General features: G+C 43.4%; 1 protein-coding gene across 3 annotated transcripts in view; it reads left to right on the top strand.

Moving 5' to 3' along the window:
* The first annotated feature begins 17,746 nt into the window (after positions 1-17,746).
* DENND5B (DENN domain containing 5B) overlaps positions 17,747-24,669 on the top strand; it is a 169,699-nt gene continuing 162,776 nt past the window's right edge. For 2 of the 3 annotated variants that reach the window (XM_070410479.1, XM_070410480.1), the window contains exon 1: positions 17,748-17,903. In XM_070410479.1, the coding sequence (XP_070266580.1) occupies positions 17,783-17,903 (121 nt within the window). In that variant the 5' untranslated portion in view covers positions 17,748-17,782. Of the gene's footprint in view, positions 17,904-24,669 lie in introns of all 3 variants that reach the window. The other variant, XM_070410481.1, reaches the window with a different exon arrangement.

Here is a 24,669-nt window from a genome sequence, read left to right on the forward strand (position 1 = left end):
AGCCAAAAGGCGACAACAGCCCAAATGTCCATCGACTGACGAATAAATACAATGTGATATATCCACACGATGGAATATTATCCAGCCATACCACAAATGAAGCACTGATACATGCTACACCATGGATGAATTTTGAAAATATTATGCTAAGTGAAAGAAGCCAGACAGAAAAGACCACATCTTGTATGGTTCCGTTTTTATGGAGTGTCCAGAATTGGCAACTCCATAAAATAAGAAAGTTGATTCGTGGTTACCAGGTGCAGGTTTGAGGGGGATGGGTAATGACTGGTAATGGAATGATGAAAATGTTCTGGAATTAGGTGATGGTGATTTTGATCTTAAAAGGATAAAGTTTTTGGTATGTAAATGATATCTCAGTTTTTACAAAATGTTAGAAATTGTGGCTTAGGGACTCCTGAGAACCCCTGAGACATTCTAGTGGGTCTGCATGGTCGAAACTATGTTCCTAATTACACTAGGACCGTATTTGCCTTCCTTATTCTCATTCTTCCATGAGTATACAGTAGAGCTGTCCAGAGGCTACATGACATGTGATACTGCAGCAGATTGAATGCAGAAGTAGTTACGAAAATCTAACCTTTTTTTTTTTTTTTTTAAAGCCAGACATTAAAGAGATCGGCAAAAATAAAAAGAAAATAAAGGGAAAGAAAAGAAAGCAATGCCATTCTTCTCACTAAATGTTTTGGGGAAAATGTGGAATCTGGTTACTTTAAAACACATGTATTATTTATATTAATATGCTATGGACTTATTATTTTTTAATGAATAAATAAATATTTTAAACTTGTTTCCACTCTGGTTTTTAATACTAATGATAAATATTAATGTAACCCACAAAAACAAAGGTCTTTGGCGTCCACAATAGTTTCAAAGAGTGTTAAGGGATCCTAAAACCGAAAAGTCTGAGGATTGCTAAACTAGGCGGTGGTACAAAGTGGTTGGATTTAAGGTATATTTGAATGTTGGCCCCTTTGCTGGGGGGTTGGATGTTAGTGATAAGGGAAAGAAAAAAAACAAGAATGACTTCTGGTTTGGGGCCTCAGCAAGCGTGAATGGCGGTGTCATGAGCTGTTAGGGGAAGAACTGTGTGAGGAGGAGAATTGGTAGAGAAAACCAAGTTCTGCATCAGAAATGTAGACATTTAGACATTGAAAGACGGTCTCATTCCATCTCTCCACCATGCAATGAGTTAGATGTGATTTCTTTTGAGTTGGATATTATTACTATTTCCTCTGACAGTTTGCCTGGAACACTGGCAATGGATTCTGATCTAAACCAGGCCTGACTGAAGTCCCCGTTCATCTCAGTAGCCCTAAATTAAATTCACCTAAGTTCCCGAACAAGAGGAAATAATGAAGGGACTTGGGTAAAAGTGTTACTTAAAATATTTAGCAATCAACTTTGGAATCTTGTGGAGGCCACAGTCCCCACAGTAGCCACACGGTTATCTGTGGGATGGCAGGCTGGCCAGCCAGGGTGAGGGGACCAAACGGGCACCAAGCAGCACCCGCCAAAGTGCCAGCAGAGTTGGCCACCAGAGCCCAGGCCTCCTGTAGCCCAGGGCCAGAGCAGCCAGGGTTTGGGGCGGGGGGGGGGGGGGGGGGGGAGAAGATGGGTGGAAGCACCAGTCCCCACCGTTTACAAAGAGTTTTACTATTTTCACACTCAGTGCAACAAGAGCAGTACACACCAGCTGAAAGTGAGCCCTGGCTTTAGGAAAGAGAATATCAAAACGTTCTCTGTCCATCCTGCATTCAGGGAAATTATTTTCAAAAGCAGAGAGGTTGGATTGCAGTTTTGCTCTGTTTCTTATCTTGCAAACAATTAACTTGCTTCGTTTCTAGTCCTTGGATACAATCAGTCAACCAACCAATCTATCAAATGTGGGAATGTGATTTATAAGATACATTTATTTTAGCCTTGGCTGATGTGGCTCAGTTGGTTGGAGCTCACCCTGTACACCGAAGGGTTGTGGGTTTGATTCCCGGTCAGGGTGCCTACAGGAAGGAGGCAGCTAATCAATGTTTCTTTCTCACATTGATGTTTCTCCCCCCCTCCCCCCAACCCCTACCTCGCCCTTCCTCTTTCTCTAAAATCAACAAAACAAAACAAAAAAACATACTAGTATTCTTGGGTGAGGATTAAAAAAAAAAAGGTATATTCATTTTAACATACTTTCAACACAAAATAGTACATGGAAATAGTTAAACTACAATATTTTCTGGTGAAATGATATGTTATAATATCTGACAGCTTATTTTAAATAATGTAGTGTGAAGGAGGGGTGGAGACAATCTGTACATATAAAAGGCTAATATGCAAAGTGTCCCCTCGGGAGTTGAACCAGGAGACCAGGAATTTGATTGCTTGCTATGATGTGTCTTGACCACCAGGGGGTGGCACGGAACAAAGGAAGGCCCCAGCTGGCAGCTGGAAGGCCCCGAGCAGCCTAGATGGCTGGTTGGGCCTAGGGACCATACCTGTGCATGAATTTCATGCACCAGGCCTCTAGTAGAGTTATAAATGAAACAAGATTGGCCATATGTTGCTAAATGTTGAATCCAGGTAACAGATGCATAGGTACTCATTAATCTATTCTTTCCACTTTCTGTATGTTTGGAAATTTTCATAACAAAAGTTTAAGAAAAGAGTTCAATATTTATCCAATGTTTGGAGACTATGGCTACTGTTTAGAAAAGCATACACAGGATACAATGCTATAAATTGTTTTTCATATTTCATTTGCTTTAGGTTTTTGTTTTGTTTTGTTTTTGTTAATCCTCACCTGAGGATATTTTTCCCATTGATATTATTTTTTATTTTTTAAAAAATATATTTTATTGATTTTTTTCAGAGAGGAAGGGAGAGGGATAGAGAGTTAGAAACATCGATGAGAGAGAAACATCGATCAGCTGCCTCCTTCACACCCCCTACTGGGGATGTGCCCGCAACCAAGGTACATGCCCTTGACTGGAATCGAACCCAGGACCCTTGAGTCCGCAGGCCTACGCTCTATCCACTGAGCCAAACCGGTTAGGGTGGATATTATTTTTTAGAGACAGTGGATGGGAAGGAGGGAGGGGGGGAGAAAGAGAAAGAGAGAGAGAGAGAGATCTATAGGTAGCCTCTCACACACATCCTGACCAGGGCTGGGGAACCAAATCTGCAACACAGGTACATGCCCTTGACCGGAAATTGAACCCAAGACCCTTCAGTGCAAGGGCTGACGCTCTAACCACTGACACACCAACCAGGGCTATTTAATTTTTTTAAAAGGATTTTGTGAAATTGTACATTTCAAGATGAATATAAATAGTAGTGTGTATTTATCTATAACCTCCTTTATAGTAGCTTCTGTGTGCCTCATGTGTTTCTAATTATAGCAATGAGAGTAAATAATTACCCCTGATTTGGTCTCAACACTCAACTGCTGTCACATTAATTGCTACCTTTGTGTAGCTACTGCCTGCCTGTAGTTAGTGGAAACATTTGAAAGTGCATTTCTAGATAAGACAGGCATTTTAGTGTCTAGTTCATATACATTTTTAACTGAGCAAGCTTTCCATTTTTAGTAATTTGTTTTTTGGGGGTGAGGCATAAAACCTTAATTCTGTTATTGGCTTAGTTCTTTATTATAATCTGGCCATATTTGCCTTAGAAGAGTCTCCAGAATTCACTTTTTACCCAACAATGTTGAAAAGGTGGTCCTACCATATTTAACATTTCTAGTTATAAATTATATATATTACAGGGTGTCTGAAAAAAATACATACTCACTTTGAATACAGTGTTTATTAAAATACCTTTTCTTTTCATAATGTAGTAGAATCTATAGCTGTCAGCTGTTAAAGTGTGGGAGGACACACTGTATCTATTAAAATTTTTTTCACTGCTTCCTCCCCTGTGCCCCATGTGAGGACATAAGAAGAGGTTGGCTGGCTGCAAACCAGGAAGAGAGCCCTCACCAGACACCCCATCTCTGGGCCCCTTGGTCGTGGACTTTTCAGCCTTCAGAAATGTGAGAAGTAAATTTCTATTGTTTAAGCCACCTAGTCTATGGTCTAGTGCTACGGCAGCCTGAACTGAGACAAGAAGTTTGGTGTTTTATAAGCCTAGAGTGTCAACAATTTTGTGAAGTGATAAAGAGTTTAACTTTAAGAGTTAAGGACAGAGCAGCTAAATACAGAGAATCGTAGTTATTTTATCCATCTCAAACCTTGAAGAAATGGGAGTATAAATTTAACATGGTTGTTCCATGCTCCTGGCTCTTCACTACTAGATAATGTTCTTTCCTACACTTAGTTAATAACATGCACATCTAAATTTAAGCCTCTTGTGTTGCCTTGGATTCTGTTACTTTAAATAGGCACCCACCAGATTATAATTTTTACTTGTTTGAAGATTGTTGGAGTCTGATATTAATTTTTTTCCTGCCCCCCCCCCCCCGCCCTTCCCCCCCCAAAAAATCACAATGGGCTAGCTGGAATTTAGAAACAATTATTCGGCATAGTACAATTAAATTGGCATTTCTCCCAGCATTTTTTTTTTTTTACTACCTTTAATTATTGTTAGACTCTGAAGTTCAAGGAAATAGTCATAGGAGAAGAATTCTTTAAACAAAAAAGAGAGAGTCCATAGTTTCCCTAAAACATAAAAGGTACTTTCCATAGTGTATTCCAAAAATTACTATGTAAGCTGAAATTGCTCCCCCAAAAGAGGGATATTGCAGGCATACAATAAGAATTGTTACATAATGAATGATCGTATAAACTTGAGAGATAGTTGCTTAGAAGAGAGCTAAGATGAATAAATATCCTAAAATTTCCTTTGACGAGTTCAAGCCTAATTTAATAATGGGATTACATCTAAATGGCTAAACTTAAAATAATTGCCTCATGAATGGTATTATCGATTATGCCTGAAAAGCACAGAGGATCTGTGCACTATTTTTAGTTTAAATGAAAGCTCTTTGTTGAGGAAGCGGAGGGATTCATTTACTCGATCAATTTTCTGAGAAAGTAAACCGCGTGATGTGGGAATGTAAAGGAAGAGGGAAACAGATTCTGACTTCCAGGAGCTCTCAGCTGCACAAGCTGGGGAGAAGAGGTTTACACACCTGAATTAATTAGCACTGCAATACTAACTTGTGTAAGGCTAATGACAGGTGCCTCTGAATCAGAGTGGGAGAGAATAAATGAGTAAGATTTCTGTGATTTAAAGGAGGTGTTAGGCATTTTTAAAAGATTGTTAGAATCTGATATTAATTTTTCTAAAACTGAGAATTCAGGTTCAAATTCTGCCATGTGGCTAAGGTCTAAAGATGCGGCGTTGCCCAGCCAGTGTGGTTCAAGGGTTGAGCGTTGACCTATGAATCAGGAAGTCACACATGGCTCAACTCCTGGTTAGGGCACATGCCGGGTTGTGAGCTCGAACCCCAGTGTGGGGCATGCAGGAGGCAGCTGATCGATGATTCTCTCTCATCATTGATTTTTCTATCTCTCTCTCTTCCTCTCCATTCCTCTCTGAAATAATTTTTTTTTTTTTTAAAAAGGATGCTGCATACAGAATATACTCAGATGAAGATTGATAGTTTTATTTAGTTGGCTATCCAATTCAGTGCTTTCAACCATAAGGTTTTTGGATGAAATTGAGAAAGATACAAATTTATGACATGAAATCAAGTTCATCACTGACTAGCCAAATTAAATGTTTTTGATGTTTGAAAATTATACATACATAAACATATATATTTGGCTCCATCTCAATATTTATAGTTACTTCTTTTTTGAGACTACTTGGAGCTCTATAAATATGCAACACAATTTATCTATAGGACTTTTAGTCACTGACATATGCCTAGAACACTGCCTGACATATAGCAGGCACACAATAAGAATTGTTAAATAATGAATGATCATGTGTGTATGTGTACATATGCATATATGAATATATGTATAGTCATTTGAATTAATGTCAAGAATCTACATATATAAAAGCCTAAGCGACTGGTACGACCAAATGACTGGAACGACTGGAATGACCGGTTGACCATTCTCTATGATTCGCACTGACCACCAGAGGGGAGATGCTCAATGCAGGAGCTTCCCACTGGTGGTCAGTGCACTCCCACAGGCAACCTCCTACAGCCCCTCCCCCAGGTCGGCCTCCCTTGGCCCCTCCCCCCCCAGTTGGCCGGACCCCTCCTGCTGCCCCTCCCCACAGCCGGTCCAGCCCCAATGGGCCCTGATCGCTGGCCAGGCTGAGGGACCCCACCTGTGCACGGATTCGTGCACTGGCCCTCTAGTAAATCAATAAAATAGTCACAAGTTTGAGTTATTTATATAATATTTATATAATAACCATAATTCACAAAGTTAATAGTCTTTTCTCAAAGGAAAATACACACTTAAAAAGAAAAGCTTTGAATTACAAAAAGTAATAGATGCCCATTGTACAAATTTTTTAAAATACAGAAATATGAAAAATAAAAAGTAGAAGCCTTTCATTTTTAAGCACAAACATATGTATATACTTTTTTAAAACACAAACAATAGAATCATATTATAGGTTTTTCTTTCTTGACTTTTTAAAAAATGTATTTTTATTGATTTCAGAGAGATAGGGAGAGGGAGAGAGCGATAGAAACATCAATGAGAGATGTTTGCCTCTTGCACTCCTCCTACTGGAGATCGAGCCCATCACCCGGGCATGTGCCCTTGATCGGACACAAACCTGGGATCCTTCAGTTCGACTATCTATGCACTGAGCCATACCAGCTAGGGCCTTTCTTGACTTTTCTATTCAACTATATTAGATACATTTTTTTCCATCAATGCCTCCTCATTCTTACCATTGCATTGCATAGATATACCAGAATTTATACAACTGTTTCTTCTTGGTAGAAATAAGATTGTCACCACTTTCTAAATATCATGAACAATGTTTCAGGGAAATCACTGTACACATATCCCTCACTTGTGTATTTCCATAAGAGAGATTCTGAGATGTAGAACTGACAAATCAAAGGGTATGAGTGTTCTAAATTCTTATAGAAAAGCTGCATTTAAAAAAAAATATATATATATATATATATGTGTGTGTGTGTGTGTGTATATAATTGATTTTTACAGTGAGGAAGGGAGTGGGATAGAGAGTTAGAAACATCGATCAGCTGCCTCCTGCACACTCCCTACTGGGGATCGAGCCTGCAACCAAGGTACATGCCCTTGGCCGGAATCGAACCCGGGACCCTTCAGTCCTCGGACCAACGCTCTCTCCACTGAGCCAAACCGGTCAGGGGGAAAAGCTGCATTTTAATAGCTATTCTCACATTGCTGATTTTGGTTTGGTGAGAAGGAACCCAGCCAACCAGGAAAATGACTTCTACAGAAGTCATTGGCCCTGATTCCCGGAGGGGAGCCTGCCTTGGCTGCCTGAGGCCCTAGTGGCATGTCATTGTCATCTCCTTAAAAAGAGATAGCTCTGGGATTTTTTTTCTAGAATATGGAATTATATATTTCTTTCCTTTTAGATTTAGAATATATTTTGTTATGTGAAAGGGAATTTAGAGTTCAACCTCCTTAAACTAGAGGTGTACTTTCAGTATCAAGTAAAAAAAAGATAACTCCAACTGGCTGAAACAATAAATGGAATGTATTGGCTCACATTAACTGACAAATTCTAGATATCAGCAGGCTTCTTGTGTGCCTTGGTCAGAGTTTATGATATAATCTGCTTTTTAGAGTTTCTCTTGGCTCTGTCCTGTTCTACACATTGACTTCATTCTTGGCCGGGCTTTCCTTCTAGGGCTACCAACAATTCACAGGACCATATATTTCCTTGTTTATATCCAATGTAGGAAGAGGGTGTTTCTTCCTCCAAGCATAATACAAAATTCCTGAGCCGCACACTAATTAGACCAGTCTAGGACAACTGTCCACCCCTAAATCAATTAACTCTTACAAGGGACATAGGTTCCCAAAGCTTCACCCTAGAGCAAGGAGTAAGGCCAATGTCAAACAACATATATGCTGCACAGTGAAGGAGGGGAGAATTGATTCAGATTAAACCACTGCCTCTTAGGGAGGGACTTCCTTTCTTCCTGCCTCGTGCTTCCATATAGAGGGACTCCCCCTACTGCAGCACTCTGGGCCCCTCCTTCACCTCTTACTCATTCCTTGACTGTGGATGGCAAAGTCTGACATTCAAGATCCTCATTTCTCCATGGACGAAGCTATTCTTATTAAAGTTTGTAAGTATTGAAGATTCAGCTGTTTTCCTTGGACCTGGAGCTTGTATGGGACAGCAATATAAGACAAATGTGGATGTTCTGCAGCCTCAAATATCCCTTTCTGTGTGCTGTGCTGGGGCTGGCGTGAGGGAGAGGAGGTTGAAGGGACGTGGAGAAATGCAGCAAATCGTTATGTCCACTGAAATAATTTCTCTCTTCTAATCAGCTTTATTGGCAGAGTCTGTATTTTGTTCCCCATCTCTTGGTGTCCTGTCTTACTTCTGAACTGGCTCTCACTTTGGACAGAGAGAAGAAATGGCTTATTGGCCTTTTAAAACCCAACACTGTTTCAGGTTCTGGCCTCTTTAGGGCTTTTCCTTCCCATACGTAGATGACCTGAATATGATTTTCCAGGCCACTTCCTTGCCCCATTTCCTGCTTCAAATCTAGATCTTCTGCCAAATCTAGTCCCTGTGTTTCCTATTTAGAATTTGTCATTGTGCCTAGGCTACTGACATTGGGTCCTATCTTATATGCAAACATCACACTCCTTTGATGAGCCCTAAGCCTTACGTATCTTGGGTCCAACTTTGATAACCTACCTAGGTCTCCAGTTCCTTTCTCAGACAGGGCCCTGGCCAGTTTCCCTCTGTGTCAGTTTCCTAGGGCTGGGACAACAAATTACCACAAACCTGGTGGCTTAAAAGAACAGGAAGGTATTTTCTTAGTTCTGGAGGCCAGAAGATCAAATCCAGGTGTCCGCAGGGTTGGTTCCTTCTGGGGGCCGTGAGGGAGACTCCATTCCATGGCTCTCTCCTAGCGTCTGGTGTCTGCAGGCAACTCTTGGCAATCCTTGGCTTGTAGGAACATCACTCCAATCTCTGCCTCTGTCTTCTCATGACCTTCCCCTCTGTGTGTCTCTGTATCTCAAATCTCTCTTTCTCTTATCAGGACAGCAGGATTGGATTTAGGGCCCATCCTAAATCTAGAGGACCTCATTTTGAGATATTTAACTTTATTATATCAGCAGAGACCCTATTTCCAAATAAGGTTACATTCACAAGTGCCAGGAATTAGGTCTGGGACATATCTTTTGGGAGGACACAATTCACTCCTTCACTTAAAAAACAAAGTAATTTCAGAGTGAGGAAGGGAGAGGGAGAGAGAGAGAAACATCAATGAGAGAGAATCATTGATCAATTGCCTCCTGCACACCCTCTACTGGGGATCAAGCCCACAACCCGGGCATGTGCCCTGACCGGAAATCGAACCATGACCTCCTGGTTCATGGGTCAACACTCAACCATTGAGCCATATTGGCCAGGCACAACCCTTCACTTCTTAATCCAACTGTGGAAGCTGTGACTCCTATGACTTCCTGAGGCTGACTCTTTGCCCAGCCTTCTGAAGGCTACCTGCATTACATCCTCTCTTCTGCCACCTTTTGCAACAAATAAATCTTATGACCCCTTTTGAGGACGTCTAGATACCTTCTAGAGCAGCGGTTCTCAACCTGTGGGTCGCGACCCCTTTGGGGGTTGAACGACCCTTTCACAGGGGTCGCCTAAGACCATCAGAAAACACATATATAATTACATATTTTTTTTGTGATTAATCACTATGCTTTAATTATATTCAGTTTGTAACAATGAAAATACATCCTGCATATCAGATATTTACATTACGATTCATAACAGTAGCAAAATTACAGTTATGAAGTAGCAACGAAAATAATTTTATGGTTGGGGGTCACCACAACATGAGGAACTGTATTAAAGGGTCGAGGCATCAGGAAGGTTGAGAACCACTGTTCTAGAGATTGTGGCCCACCTCAGATGCCAAATTTGACCCCCAAATATAACCTCTGCTATTGGCACCAGCACACATTCTGGGTTATCCTCACCCCCACTTCCCAGTCTGTCACACTGTATTGAGTGGGTCTAGGGCTAAGGTTTGATAGCCCCACTGGCCCTGTGTGATTATAATTGACCATGCCCTGCTGTATTCTGAGGTGCTACCCAAGAAGCATGGACCTTTTGGAATTTTCATTAAGAATTTCAAATATTTATAGTAATATCCAAGCACTGGTTTTCTGATCCCATAATTTCTGCTAAGAGTCAAATAATGAGATATTGTATGCAAAAACTATTTAGCTCAATGCTGGGCTCCTAGAAACGATACCTTTCATGTATTCTATGCTTGCTGTATGCCAGGCACTATGCTGAGCACATTATCTGTCCTGTCTCCTTTGAACTTCACAATGACCCTAGTGCAGTGGTCGGCAAACTCATTAGTCAACAGAGCCAAATATCAACAAGTACAACGATTGAAATTTCTTTTGAGAGCCAAATTTTTTAAACTTAAACTATATAGGTAGGTACATTGTTGTTAACTTAATTAGGGTACTCCTAAGCTGGCCTTTGCTAAAAACGTCCTCAATCTGATTGAGGTACGTTCGCTGAGGTCGACCCCTTCCAACTCTCCCATCCACAGTCGTCTTGTATACTTGTTTTGTCTATCTCCTTTCCGAAAACCGACTTCTGTGTATGGGCCACGAAGTTTCAATCGCACTGTACGTGCACGCCAGCACGTGGTATATTGTAGAAGAGCCACACTCAAGGGGCCAAAGAGCCGCATGTGGCTCGAGAGCCGCGGTTTGCAGACCACTGCCCTAGTGTGATCCCCATTGTACAAATAAGGAGCTTAAAGCTTAGTCACATTAAGCAGACGGTCTTATGGGTAAGAAGAGAGATTTGAACCCAGGCAGTGTGACCTTGCACGCAGACCAAACTGCCTCAAAACATGCCAGCTGAGAAAATGAAGATGGAACAAGCTTTTTAAAATAAGAATTTGAATCAGTTCTGTCAATCAACCAAAATGAGTAGAATTTTAGGAATTATAAAGTTTTGAAACATAAAATGCCATTAAAAATTGACATAATTTTTGCTTTTTTTCTTTCTAAGTAGATTTCATTGAGCTATAATTTACAGATATTAAAATGCACCCATTCTATGAACGTAATTGAATGGGTTTTGACAAATGTGAGTACCTGTGATATCACCACCATAATTAAGACATTACATTTTTTCATACTCCAGAGAGTTCACTTTCGTAGTCGATTCCCTCCCCCTCCGCAGCCCCAGGCTGCCACTGCTCTGCTTTCTGCCTGCTCTGGAACTTCACATAAATGGAATAACACACTATGGACTCTTTTGCATCCAGCATCTTCTTGTTCAGCCTATTTTTTGACACAGTCATCACCTGGTTGAATGTATCAGAAGTTCATTCTTCTTTACTGCTGAGTAGTATTCTAGGGCATAAGCAGAAAAATTTATTCATTTACCTGGGGATGGACATCTAGGTTATATATCAGGAGACAGAAACCATTCATTTGAACAGGAAAATTTAATAGAACCAGTAATTAGTGAAAGGTGGTTAATGACTTAAGGGGTAAAAGAGGATCTAGAAGTAGCAAGTAGGATGAGGGAGAGTGAACGCTGAAGGAGCCAAGGACTTAGGGGAGGATGCCCTGCCCCTCACAGGCTTTGGTGCAGACCTCTTTGAAAAAAGCATGGCTGCCACAGGAATGCACAGCTGTTTGTCTGTGATGAAGAAACTTGCCAAAGGATACAGGCTGGACCTGGCCCATAGGTGGCCCAGGGTTCCTAGGTAATACGGGCAGCTTGGAGCTGGTCTCTGGTAGCAGCCTGGGCCGGCGGGTGGGGGGGGGGGGGTGGAGGAGGGGGAGGGGTGTGGGGGGACAAGGCCTGAGACTGTGGCTGGAACTGGCCAGTGAGGGCTGTGGAGGGGAGTGCTACCAAGTGTTAGTCCCTGGGCTGAGTAAAAATATGGGAGGACTGGAACCCAGAAGGGAAATGCCTTCCTGCTGATATCACCTGGTAGCGTTCCTGCAGGATCCTCAATCTGACAAGGCCTGACATTGTGCCAGTGGGCAGAGAAGACATGCTTACAGGCTCCAGCTCCGGCATCACAAAGCAGGGCAAAGAAAGGTGGATTTGAATCTGCGAGACAATAACTTGATAACTAGCATAGGTGACTTCTGGTTTGGGATTATGAACAAAACTGCTATGAACATTTGTGGGAACAAGTCTTTTCGTGGTCATATGTTTCAGTTTCTCTTGGGAAAAAGCATACAAGTGGAATTTGCCTGGACATATGGTAACTTTATAAGAAACTACCAAATTGCTTTCCAAGTTGTATCACTGCATTCCAACTAGCAATATATACATCTTCCCCAACACTTGATACTATCGGTCTAAATTCCAGCCGTCCTGAGCACAGGAAGTGGTATCCTTTGGTGATTTTGTCATCCCTGATGTGATTTAGTCATCCCCGATCTTTATCTGTTGAATCAGTGACTGATGTTGGGCATCGTTTCCTGTGCTTCTTGGTCATTTGAAAATTTTCATTTGTGAAGTGTTTGTTCAAATATTTTGCCCATTTAAAAATGGGGTTGTCTTATTGAGTTGTAAGAGTTCTTTAAATATTCTGTAGAAAAGTTTCTTGTCAGATATATGTATTGCAAACATTGTAATATTAAGAGTTTTGAACACAAAATACAATTTACCAATAGGAGAAAAAGAAGTTTTTTTAAGACAGTTTTTAAATATTGTTTTAAAAAATGTTGATGAATGTTACGCCTTATTTACTTTCAAATACTTAAGTAAAAAACAAATAGATAAAACAAAAATGGCAAAATGTTAATATTAAAATTAGGTGATGGGTATGTAGGTGCTTGTTATTTTAGTCTTTTTGTATATTTGAAATTTTTTCATTATACAAAGAAAAAAATCAAATCTAAAATTAATCTCTGAAGCTATAAGCAGCATATAGAGGAAAGATTAGTCAAGCCAAGTAAAGAGATTTCATAGGTTTATAGACATTAGAACTGAAAGGGTCTTTAAAATGTCCTATTATCCAGTCATTTTCTTTGCTCCTGGTTCACTAATAACTTGTGTGTCACCAAAGTTCTGTGAGACTTAGATATTTATTTGTAAAATGAAGGGCTGGCTTAGCTGATCTCAAATATTCTGTGTTAAACACACTCAAAGCTAGCTAAGACTAGCTTTCCAGGCACCAGCAAGGTAGGTACCTATGATAATAAAAGGGTAATTGGACCGGACAGCTGAACGATATTCTGGATGTCCTTCTGGATGAAGCTATGGTGGTGGGGGCCGAGGCAGAGGTGCTTAGGTGCCATCAGGCAGGCAGGCAGGCAGAGTGGTTAGGGGTGATGAAGCATGCAGGCAGAGGCAGTTAGGGGAGAGCAGTTAGGGGCAATGAGGTAGGCATGCAGAGTGGTTAGGGGCGATGAGGCAGGCAGGCGATCAGTTAGGGGCAATCAGGCAGGCAGGTGAGGGGTTAGTGGCAATCAGGCAGGCAGGCAGGTGAGTGGTTAGGAGCCAGCAGTCCCGGATTTCGAGAGGGCTGTCCAACTGCCAGTTTAGGCTGGATCCTGCATCGGGCCTAAACTGGCAGTCGGACATCCCCCGAGGGGTCCTGGATTACGAGAGGGTGCAGGCCGGGCTGAGGGGTCCCCCCCCCCCCCCACACACACACTGCATGAATTTTGTGCACCGGGCCTCTAGTAAGAGTATAAGAAAGTGAGTCAACCCTACTTACCTGGCATTCAAGGCCTTTCATGATCTGGCTCCAACTGAACTACTGTTCTCTACACACTTTTTATACCCCAGTTATTTCTGTGCCTGGAATGTCTTCCTTTCCATATCAACCTGACAAAATCTTACTCCTCTTGTAAGGCCCATCACAAATATTAGCACTTTCATAATATTTAACTGGATTTCTTAACAAGATTTCACGTTTCTGCTCACTGAATCCCATATCACTTTCTGAACTTGTCATGTGGAATATACCACATTTTATTTTTATCATCTCTTTATGGTATTTTAATTATTTCTGAAAAGTATTTTTCTTCCTACTAAACTACAAATTCCTGAAGAAGAGGGATCATATCTTATTAGTTTCAGGTGCTCAAAGCATAACACAATGACTTATACAGGAGATTTTTGGGTAGATAATGTTGGATTTATTGTATAAGGTAGAAACAGATTTATGTGAAATTGTGAGTCATCTGTTTTGTACCAAACTGTTCTTGGCATAAACTGACCCTTTTTCTGAAACTATGATAAGGGAATATGATTATTGATTTTCCAAATAACTTTTTATTGTGATAAGATTTTCCCAGAAAGTTAAAACCCTGGCAGAAGAAAATATCACTCAAGATTTTCTTCAATTGGAATTGTGATTATTTGGCATGTTTTGTGTTATTTAGAGGTTAAAGTTGGGATTATTGCCTCCACTGCAATGAATTCTCAATTCAGGCAGCAAATGCACAAGGAGCAACAGCAGAATGCAAGACAACGCTCCAAGCATCTGGGCAGCGATCTGCTACCCTTGAAGGACTGCAGTAAAACCGCAGATGGAGGGCATGACTTCCACTTGGACTAGCTGAGCTCTACCATCAGCCGCTGCCTACGGGAAACAGAAGAGTAGAAATTGATAGCACTGCTAATCTGGTGGCTCAAGGTGGCTGACTACAAGGAAAGTGTGGTCCCATGAATGTCCGGGGCTCTGAAGAGTTACTTTAGCGAGCCCTTTTCTCCTGTTTGTGTGCATGTGTGGATGGCACAGTGGAGCTGAAGACTGGGGTTGACAAGGGTTGTCTTAACGTGGGAACAGGATATGATCTCTCTCCTCCTCAATACAATTTAAATATTTTGGGAGATTTATTTCAAGTCATTTGTGTTCACTACACTAATTTATCTCTGTCATTATTTTGGAGGAAAACATGTGTGCAATGATGTGTAGTTAATTCTTGATTATTCTTTCAACTGTTCATTGCAGTTTACTGCAGATTATACCTACACAGTGTTATTTTGAAGTGATAATTAGAAACGTACGCAGATATTTTCAAATTAGTGTGAAATCCTGCAATGTGTGACTGTCTTCTTGAAATCTTTAGGAAAGATTTTGTCTATTTTAATGAGATTTATAGGTCAGATTTCAATACATTCCGTTTGTTTGGGCTTCGTTCTAGTTCATCATCTTAAAAACAGTAACTTGGGCTTTCAAGCTCATAAGTCAGTTACTTTTCAAATGAACAAAGAGTAACATATCTCTTGGCTAGTGAAAACAGCAAATTAGTTTTTTGTTGTTCTTTGTTTGATTAGTCTAGAATTTAACAAACATTCTGTAAGAAGCTATAACAAAAATAGGAGAAACACATATACCTCCGTCACTCCCTCCCCTTCTTCTTCAATCCTTTTTGTGTGTGTGTGTGTTTCCATTGATTTTTTTTTTTTTTAGAGAGTGGAAGGGAGGGGGAGAGACACACAGAGAGAAATACTGATGTGAGAGAGACACATCAATTGGTTGCCTCCTGTACGAGCCTCAAGCCAGGGCTGGGGATGGAGTCTGCAACTGAGGTACATGCCCTTGACGGAAATCGAACCCGAGACCCTTCAGTCCGTGGGCTGATGCTCTAACCACTAAGCAAAACCAGCTAGGGCTCCCCTTCTTATTTTATTTATTTTTTATTTGTTGATTTTAGAGAGAGAGGAAGGAAGAGAGAAACATTGTTTTGTTGTTCCATTCAGTTATCCATTCATTGGTGATCCTTTTATGTGCCCTGACCAGGGATCAAACCTGCAACCTTGGTGTATCTGGACAATGCTCTAACCAACTGAGCTACCTGACCAGAGCACTCCCTCCCCTTCTTATTAGTGAATTTGCTTTATACATTTTAGTGCCCTCTATATGAGGAAAAGCAGTAATTGCATAACCAATTAGCATGTGTTCATTAATAAGTTACAGATATTAAAGTTTGTGTATTTTCCCAGTAGCATGGCACTAGTAGATAACCACCCTTCTACCATTCATTCAATAAGTACAAGTTGAGGGGCTCTGTGGGACCAGGGTTCTGCTAGATGTTAGAAACATGAGGAAGCAGAGAGCATGACTCCTGCTCTGTGACGCTTACAACCCAGCTAAGAAGACACACAGGAAAAGTCATTACAGGTGTTTTGAAGGGAAAGGGCAGAGTGCAATAGACGATAAAGGTCAATTATCCAGGCTGGCTCACCCTGATTTCCTGATTTTTCTTACATTTCGAATTGAAGAGAGAGAAATGAGGATAGAAGCTACAGTAAATGATGGTATTTTTCAGGGAGAACATTATTCGGTCAAATAACAGGTTTGTCCTCAGTCCACTTCTCTGGAAGGTTTGCTTGTGTGTTCATGGTACCCCCCACCCCACCCCACCTTACACCCAAATCCTGAAAGAAGAGATGACAATGTGGAGATGATATCCATTCAGTTTTTCACCTTTTAAAGAGTAAGAACTGGTTGACGAGCTCCTTCTGAAGAATGGATAATCAGAGGAAAGAGCAAGATAGAAAGCCATGGCCGCGTGAGGAGCGGAGTTCAGGGTCGAATTCCTGTTGCCTTATCAGTCTCCCATTGTACCTGCAATGAGAGCCGATAATATGAAATGAGTGCAGAGCAGGGAAACTGGAGCGCCTAGGCTATTCTACCCTGACCTGGAAAATGGCAGGATAGGTTAGGGAATTTGGGGGGGGGGGGGGGGGGGAGAAGAAGTTGGCAACTGTAGTTCTTTGAGAAATCTCAATGCTTTGTGGCTATTGAGTTGTCCGCCCCCCCCGCCCCGCCCCCAACCTCCCGCAGAGCTTCACCAATTCCCTGAGAAAGGATGGCTTGCGAATGAGGGTGAGGGGGATTCAGGACGAGCATCTTAACTTGAGATAGGCGTCTGCCCATGTCACTGTTTCAAAGATGCTGATGGTCCAGACCATTGTGGGGCAATGATCTCAGAGTGGCTCCTCTCCTTGCCCAAAGCTGCATTAAAAAATGAGAAGGCAGAATCCCGCGCTCGGGCTAACCCTACGCTGTTGGTGGGCGGAGCGCAGGAGGCGCTAGTGAGTGTGTGTGTGTGTGTGTGTGTGTGTGTGTGGTCGCCCCCCGCGCCGCAAGCCCGGCTGGCAGCACGCACCCCGCCCGCCCCCTGCGCTTTCCCGGAGCCCGCGGGGCGCGTGCGCGCACGGCCCAAACGCGTGCTCCTCGCGCGCGCCCTCCCCCGTCTCCCTCCGCCAACCCCACGCGCCGGCCCGGGCGCCCGCCCTCCTCGCGCTCCCACCGCGGGAGCGCCGCTCAGCTGACCTACGGGCGCCAGACGCCGGGCTCCGGGCTGGCCAGCGCGGCTGCAGCGGAGCGAGCCTCTCCCGCGGACACTCCCCCTGCGCGCCCCTCCCCCACCCGGACCGGCTTCGGCATCGGCATCGGCATCGGCATCGGGACCGACCCGGCGCTGCTCCGGCTGCGGTGACGAGCGAGGCTGCGGTGCGAGGCTGCGGTGACGAGCGGCGGCTGCGCGGTCATGGGCGCGCCGGTGTCGCCCTAGGACAGGCGCGCGGAGACCTCAGCCCGAGCGGCAGCGAGCCTACGAGCGGCGGCGGCGGGCGCAGCGGGGCCGGGATGAGCGGGAGCGGCGCAGCGCCCGGCCCGGGCTCCTCCCCGGCTGCCTGCCGCTTCGCGCACTACTTCGTGCTGTGCGGGATCGACGCGGACAGCGGGCTGGAGCCCGACGAGCTGGCGGGTAAGGCCAGGCGGTGGCGGCGCCGCGGGGGACGCGGGGGACGCGCGGGAGGCGGGGTGCGGGCTCCAGACAAAGTCAGATGCCGGCAGCTCCCGCTTCCCGGCCGGACGGGCGCTCGGGCGGCGATTTACTGACAGGGTTATTTATTTCGCGTGCAGGGTGCGTTCCTGAGCCCGCGGGCTTGTCTGCGGGGCGCGGGGGCCGGGGCCGGGGCGAAGGTGGCCGGGAGGGCACTGCTCGTACCCGCACGCCGGTCCCCTCGCCCGCAGCTGCCAGCGGAGGCGGCCAGTGAGTCACCGGGCACGGCGACTCCCCGGCCTCGCTGCGATCCCGCGTCTCCCCTTCCCACCCTCCGCGCCGGGCCGCGAAGTTTCAGCCCCGGCACGTGACGCGGCGCTCGGCCCCCCTGGGGGAGGGGGCGTGGGAGCTGGCTGGGCTCCGGGCGAGCGCCGGCGGGAGGCTGTTTGGACTTCCTCCCAGACCGTTCCCGGTTCCGCGATGACGGCCAGCCACCTTCTGCAGTCCTGTCGATTTGGCAGTCACGGAGCTGGCGAGGACCTTTGAACGCTCGGGGCCGGCACGACGCTCTGTTGACACTGCGCATCCCGCTCCCGACTTTCAGGAGTTGGATGTTTCCCCCTGTGCCGGGCGCACCGTGTGCTGCCGCCTGGGTTTCCCTGGAACGGGCTCCGGTGCCTCCTCTTGACTCTTTGGATGGCGCAGTGCGGGGCTGAGCTGGGGAACTGACGCTGGGAAAAGGCGCCCTTAAAGGATGGATGGTGGGTGGGTGGGGAGGGGGGTAACCGGAGCGCAGTGTCGAGAGGAGGCTGGGGAGAGGCGACTGACTTCATTTTTCACGCCTCTTTCTTTCTGCTTGCTTTCTTGGATCTGAAGCTTGATTTTTTTTTTTTTTTAATGGATGAGACAAGTGACATCTACCGCCTGAACTTTATCTGTGTCAATGTTAAACACTTAGGTCATAGCCTTTCGAGCAGCTTCCTTTGGATATTGCATTCCAGTGTGTTGCGCGCGTTGTGTGTGTGTGTGTGTGTGTGTGTGTGTTCTGTTTTCCTTTTTGGGTGGGTGGGAGCCAGGAATAATAATACACTAAATAATAAACAATAGTAAACAAAACTGTTCAGCCTTAAGATACAGTACCCGTCAACCCACGTCTTAGCAAAGTGAGCATCTTTTAAAGTCATTTTCACAGCAAAACGTTTTCAACAAACACTCTAGTTTTAGTTAAATTTTTTTTTTTTAAAAAGAGGATGAGTACCAGTTTTTCTGTATGTATAATTAGGTAATCATGTTGTTACTTCAACCAAGATTTCAGGTACATTCTAAAAATGTCTTTGTTCAGGGATACAAAGTTAGAAAAAAAAATGTCTGCAGAGGTATTCGGAGAGAGTCCTCTTTTGGGATTGGTGGAAGGATTATTTTATTTTCTAGAATCCCTTCTTTCCTAAACATACTAAACGTTTGTGGCGCAAGGTCACTTGGAGGCCTTCTGTCAGTGGTGACTGATAAAAGGAAAAAGCCTGTAATTTTTTTTTCTTCCTCTGTCTCAAGTCTGTATGCCTAGTAAAGCTAAAACAACACCTGTAGGTGTGGCTTGGGACTCTTCAGGCATAGTGCTAAGACTTCCACAAAATTAAACAGTAAAAAAATAATTTTAATTCATTTTCAGACACAAACTGGCTTTTGCTTTTGCAATACTATGCATAAGTGTGGGTAATTGAGGTTTCTGTTCCTTATAATGCTTGGTGTTTTGAAGTAACAGTTTTGCCTGATAACATTGCAGTATCAACAAATAGTTGAATGAAAGGATTTTGAAAGCCTTTAGGTGTAGATTTTTTTCTAGGTGTGTCCTAGGTATGGGAGACAGCTGTGAACAAAGCAGTCAAAAGTCCTTGCCATTATAGTGCTTACATTCTAGTGTAAAAAATAATGAAAATATATAGTTTGCCAGATGTTAATGCTTGCTATGAGGAAAAATAAAGCAGAGACACAAGACTAGGCTAGTGCCAGCAGAATGGTGGGGTTGGTGGGGTTGCAATTTTAAATAAGGTGGTACAGAAGGCCTTACTGATAACTTGGCATTTGACAAGAACCCTGAAGGATTCAAGGAAGCAAGCCACAGGGATTTTCTTGGAAAACAGCATTACAGGCAGAGGAAACAGCACCTTCAAATGGAGATAATCAAGCCGGCAAAGACATCTTTCAGGGGTCTAAATTTATCTATACTAATAAAAGGGTAATATGCTAATTAGACCAGGAGACCTTCCGGGAGACCAGCGGGGGAGGGCAGTTGGGGGCCATGAGGCTGGTGGGGCGGGGGAGGGGCAGTTGGGGGTGAGAAGGCCGGCGGGGGGGGGGGCGCAGTTGGGGATGAGCAGGCCGGCAGGCAGAATGGTTAGGGGTGATCGGGTAGGCAGGCAGGTGAGCGGTTAGGAGCCAGAGGTCCCAGATACGAGAGGGATGTCCAACTGCTGGTTTAGGCCCGATCCCACTGCGATCGAGCCTAAACTGGCAGTCGGACATCACCCAAGGGGTCCCAGATTGGAGAGGGTGCAGGCCAGGCTGAGGGACCCCCCCACCCCCCCGTCCCATGCACAAATTTTGTGCACTGGGCCACTAGTATTTAGATATAACACCATGATATTGGGTAACATCACCCAGGGAGTGAGAGAAGATAGAAAAGAGGCTCAAGGATTGAGTCCTGGAGACAAGCCAGCATTTAGAGGCAGGGAGGATGAAGAGGGGACATTACTAAGGAGAGTAAGAAGTGTGCTCAGTGAGATGAGAGGAAAGCAGGAGAATGTAGTATCATGTTCCCAATTAACAATCTTGACTGTTTCCACAGAACTGCATCTGGGGATGAGGAAACAGGGCTAGTGAGTTAGGCAAATTGGCCAGGAGGTTGTTTCTGTTTTGCTGCTTTAATTTCAGAGTTAATGACAGTTTCTATTTTACTTTTTTAGAACTGATCTATTTTTATCATACTCTTTTTTATCAAGTTGTTACTCTGCCTGTAGAAGGTCTTAATTAACTACTTTTAAACAAAAATTTTACCAATTGCTTTATGGACTTTTTCTTAATATATGCATGTTGCTAGAGTTTATATTCCTCAGGTGGTGGGACATTGAAATGAAATTAAGGACAGCCCTGGGCGATGCAGCTCAGTTGGTTGGTCACTGTTCCATGCACAGAAAGGTTTTGGATTTGATTCCAGGTCAGGGTACATGCCTGGGTTTCAGGCTTGAGCCCTGGTAGTAGGCTTGCAGGAGGCAGCTGATGTTTCTCTATCTCCCTCTCCCTTCCTCTCTCTAAAAAAATTAATAAAAATATTTTAAAAGAAATTCAGGACACAAACCATATGATGAAATAGTAATAAAAATAAAATAGACTAAGACCTATTAAAATAGACTAAGATCAATAAAGTTATCAGGACTTTAAATTGTGTTTTAGACATTCCTCCCAATAAAGCCCAGCTTTACCAACAATGGAAAAGATTTCTTTAATCTCAAATAGGTCTTTTAACAGTTGAACATAATTTGAATATGTAAATTAAAATATTTTTTAATGGAAGACCTAGAAATTTTCCTGGTAGATAACCTGCAACCCAGGTATGTGCCCATGGCTGGGAGTCGAACTCACGACCCTTCCGCACACGGGGCCCACACTCTAACCACTTGGCAACACTTTCCAGGCTCACACTGATTCTTTACTGCCTACAGAAGAAAGGGTAAATAGGAGTATGTTGTTGGAATTGGTTGATGTGAAGGAAGGCAGGTGTCATTCTGAAATTTTCTTTTATGGCTCATCTCCTCTAAGACCTAACTATGGGAATTTACATGGCTTGATTTACAGCAACAAATCTTTTAGGCAGTGGAAAAATGGATATAATTAGACTTTTGTTTAGGTAACATAAATATGCAAGTCTTCAAGAGGAAAGGGTCTTTGCCTCTCATTTTCATAGTGCCTTATTCATAGTACACAGTGTTTAATAAGTGAATGAATATAAATTTTACATATGAGTCAACAAATTGTGTGGTGACAAAAATACTCTTAAAGCATTCCCATGGTAGCCTGGATTCAGTCCTGCGGATATTGAAGTCTGGTGGGTGGGATTCCTGCCACAGGCCTTTGTTTAGCTCTCTTCCTTGGTGCCTCTCTCTATTTATTTTTAGCTTTGGTGATCGTGGGTGTGGTTTCCAGAAGAGCTTAGAGACAGTGGAGACCATGGTCTAAATTCAGATACAAAGTGTAGTTGAGACTGATGGAGTATCATTATGCATTGAAGAAACCAAGGCTGAGAAGTTAAGGGCCTTGTCAGAGATCACATGTCCAGCAGCAGCCACCAGAGTGGAGCCCAGTTGTTCTACTACACTATGCTCCATAGTTATTTTATATCAGCTCAGAAAAAAGATGAGTTTGGAGTTGAGCAAGAATTTCAGGCTTACCCTTATTCCAGACTGAATTGTCATAGTCAAGATAGTTTTTTAAAAATGATGGCCAGGTGTACAGGCCTGGGTGGGGTAGGAGCGGCCCTGATCTGACCACCATAGGTAATGCCTCAGTTGTTAGCTTTGATGACATCCTTGGGCTCAAATAGATTATGTTTGGGAGTTTGGAAGGCATGGCCTAATAATTGGGGCTTGGAGGAGTAATGCAAACATCAGCCTCTATTCTAATGAGGCCAAAGAAAATTCAAGTCTAGTTGCTGTGGTCTAGTGATTGCTTGATTTTTAAAATCCACTGGGAATAAAACTCTTTATGGTGAACTAGAGGCCCGATGCATGAAATTCTTGCAAGAGTAGGCCTTCCTTCTCCCAGCTGCCAGCACTGGTTTCCCTCTGGCACCCGGGACCCAGACTTCCCTCGAAGCCCTGGCTTCATCTGGGAGGATGTTCGGTCGGACATACGGTCTAATTAGCATATTATGCTTTTATTATTATAGAAGATTGGACCAAAGTGAGTGCAGCTAAACTCCCTGTGATAACCCCAGGGCTCAGGCCCCTGCTCCATTTGTTGATACAGAAAAGACCAGAGAAGATGAGATGATGGGGAGGGGAATGGTGGTGGGGGAGAGGGGGACCAGTGTCTCTGGAGGAGGAGAAAATAGAGGAAGGGTAAGATAGAGGATGGGGAGAGATAAAGGAAGCTGGAAGAGTGCAAGTAATATCTGCTGCTAAGGTGTGATGGCAGACTGTTCTGACATTGCTTGTATTTCCACTACTGGTCACAGACACTCTTGGAGTAATAAAAATAAATGTCTAGAATACACTGCATTGGTAGTCATAATTTCCATGAAGATCCATTCAGAAGAAAACATTTTCCTCTTTTATAATTTACTGGAGGATAGAGACAGTTCCTACATAAGGTACTTTAGGAAACAAGTGCCATATGTCCAGATCCTTAACATTTTTGATGGATAATGACCTAATGTTTTCGGTAAAGCTATAACTAGCAATTACACTTTGGATTAATTATTCAGCGTAAAATGCTTATGGTGTGCCAATTTGTGGGGTATGTTGGTGAGTCGCCATTCTGTAAGAATCTGCAGTGAAATAGCAATAATAAAATAACTAACATTTATTCAGTGCTTTCTACATGCCAAGCACTGAGCTAAATGCTTGGTAGTTATTACCTCATTTAATCTTGAAAACACCCGTAGGAGGTGGCACTATTTTATTTGTTTAACAGATAAGGAAACTGAAGCTTGGGAGTTTAAGTATTTCACCCAGGTTCATATAATAAATGAGAGACCTGGACTGCAAATTGTTTGTTGTGATCCATCGTGCCCATAACTGCTACAGTTGCTGCCTCTGTAAGAATATACATTGGATAACCTTATAATCAAATGAGGTTATCTTTCAACTCCTCTTTACAGGAGAGGTAGTTAAGAAGGAGACTATGACCTGACCTCACTTGTCTCCTCTTAAGACCAGCACTAATGGCCCTGGCTGGTGTGCACGTTCACTTGGTTGGGCATCATCCCAGGCACTAAAAGGTAGCCAGTTTGATTCCTGGTCAGGGCACATGCCTAGGTTACCAGGCTCCCTCCCCAGTAGGGGGCATATAGGAAGCAGCCAATCAATGTTTCTCTGTCCCCCTCTCTGCTGGAAGCTATCCATTGTCAACACTATCATGACAATGCAACAGGGAACTTTGGAAGGCTGATGGACCTTGAGCCTTAGCAAGGGCTAAAGCTATGCACCGATTGTTCTGTCGAGATAATGGTGGCTCAAGCAATTTCCTGACCTAATAGTCTCAAAGTAAATCTTTACTAATATTTACTGACCTTTAAGATAGTCTGTCTGCTCCCAGATTGCCTGCCTAACTGAGGCAAGATGTGTATTCTAAAATGGAATAAAAGCTAACAGGGCCAGGGCTTCGGGGAGCCTCTCCATTAGAGAAAGGTTTTCCACCTGCCCCCCCCCCCCCCCGCCTTCTAAATTCATATTTCTTGTCTAGTGTATTCGTTTGTGCACAGCCCCTTTTCCAGATCCTGAACCCTAGCCGCAGATGGATGTGGCATTCACACCTCTTCCTTCCTCTCTCTCTAAAATCAATAAAAATATATAGAAAAAGACCAGCACTAATAATGTATCTTGCATGCACCCCTTTACTTATTCATCAGAAAATTAGAAGAGTTGTATTCGATATTACTTTGGTTTTTATGAATATTTATAAAGATAAGATATTACTGTATAAATATAAGGTACATACCAGTAAATACAAATACCACTTTCACTTTATTTTA

This window comes from Myotis yumanensis, unplaced genomic scaffold, assembly GCF_028538775.1.
Source record: "Myotis yumanensis isolate MYYU_CA2020_CCGP unplaced genomic scaffold, mMyoYum1.0.hap1 SCAF_3, whole genome shotgun sequence".
NCBI lineage: Eukaryota > Metazoa > Chordata > Mammalia > Chiroptera > Vespertilionidae > Myotis > Myotis yumanensis.